General features: G+C 39.3%; 1 protein-coding gene across 1 annotated transcript in view; it reads left to right on the top strand.

Annotated features, from left to right (window-relative positions):
* Positions 1–1593, top strand: part of LOC107734569 (SH3 domain-containing RING finger protein 3-like) — a 36914-nt gene that overhangs the window by 24530 nt on the left and 10791 nt on the right. The window contains exon 7 of the mRNA XM_016546560.1: positions 804–1027. Coding sequence (XP_016402046.1) covers positions 804–1027 — 224 coding nt within the window. The remainder of the gene's footprint in view (positions 1–803; positions 1028–1593) is intronic.

Here is a 1593-nt window from a genome sequence, read left to right on the forward strand (position 1 = left end):
ACACACACACTGAAAATGAAAAAAAAAAAAACATCTAGAAAAGTCAGTTAAATTCATTGATAATAAAAAAAACTTCAGGAATTATGGAATTTAATGTGAATTATTTGTAATTTTATTCACATTTATTTTATAATATATTGGCGTTTGTAAAAGAGCAGATTTGTCATTACAGCAGAAATAAAGTGGAAAATGTTGAGAAGCGCAGCATTAGATGCTTAACCTGCAGTTGTTGTGCTGAAATAATGTGAATGTCTCGTTCGGTCGTGATTCCTGTGTTTCTAATCACTGTGATCCTGCGTTTGACGTGAGTCTGTAGAGCTCCGGTCGCTGACTGCGAGTGTGTGTGTGTGAGAGTGTGTGTGTGTGAGCGTGTGAGAGTGTGTGTGTGTGTGTGTGTGTGAGAGTGTGTGTGTGTGAGCGTGTGAGAGTGTGTGTGTGTGTGTGTGTGAGAGAGTGTGTGTGTGTGTCTGTGTGTGTGTATAACTGTGTGTGTGTGTGAGAGTGTGTGTGTGTGAGCGTGTGAGAGTGTGTGTGTGTGTGTGTGTGAGAGAGTGTGTGTGTGTGTCTGTGTGTGTGTATAACTGTGTGTGTGTGTGAGAGTGTGTGTGTGTGAGCGTGTGAGAGTGTGTGTGTGTGTGTGTGTGAGAGAGTGTGTGTGTGTGTCTGTGTGTGTGTATAACTGTGTGTGTGTGTGAGAGTGTGTGTGTGTGAGCGTGTGAGAGTGTGTGTGTGTGTGTGTGTGAGAGAGTGTGTGTGTGTGTCTGTGTGTGTGTATAACTGTGTGTGTGTGTGTGTTTCTGCAGGGCTCCGTTCGCCGTCGGTCAGACGCGCTCGTGTCTCTCTGGAGCGGCTCCTGGATCTCCGGGCTCCGCGGGTCCCTCCAGTCCGGTCCTGCTGGCGTCTGCGTCTGCGTCCCGCTCCAGCACGCCGCTGAGCAGCCCGTCGTCTCCGCAGCTGCATCTGAAGAACTGCCTGCGCTTGTGCAGCCAGCAGACGGTCAACCAGGCGCGCTCCGCCATGCAGCTGGGTGAGTGTTTGCTGAAACACACTGTGTGTCATTACTGGACAATACACTCAGAAGAGTCATGAAAACCAGATTATTGGGAGCAGGAACTAAAACTAAACAGTCACGCCTGCCAATCACCAGTGACCTTACTGCCCATAAAAATTGTTTGTGCATTAATTAATTAGAAAACAGGCAGAGCAAATTGGTTAAAGACATCTAATTGCAATTTATTATTATTATTATTATTTAGTCACATTATAAAAATTCAATCAATAAAGAAATCACTATAATACTATAAAACGTAAAAAGTATTTAATGTTAATGTATATTTTTATTTATTTATTTTATTTCTTTATTTAGTCATTTATTAGACGCTTTTATCCAAAGCGACTTACAAATGATAAATATCATTATAACACTATTAAACTCTAACATATTTAATAATAAAACTTTTACTGTAAATATTAATAATAATTATTATTATTTAATCAAATTATAAAAATTAAACAAATAAATAAAGAAATATCATTATAATACTATTAAACTCTAACATATTTAATAATAAAATTTTTAATGTAAATAATAAT

The sequence above is a fragment of the Sinocyclocheilus rhinocerous genome, unplaced genomic scaffold, assembly GCF_001515625.1.
Source record: "Sinocyclocheilus rhinocerous isolate Xijiao unplaced genomic scaffold, SAMN03320098_v1.1 scaffold1516, whole genome shotgun sequence".
NCBI classification, from domain to species: domain Eukaryota; kingdom Metazoa; phylum Chordata; class Actinopteri; order Cypriniformes; family Cyprinidae; genus Sinocyclocheilus; species Sinocyclocheilus rhinocerous.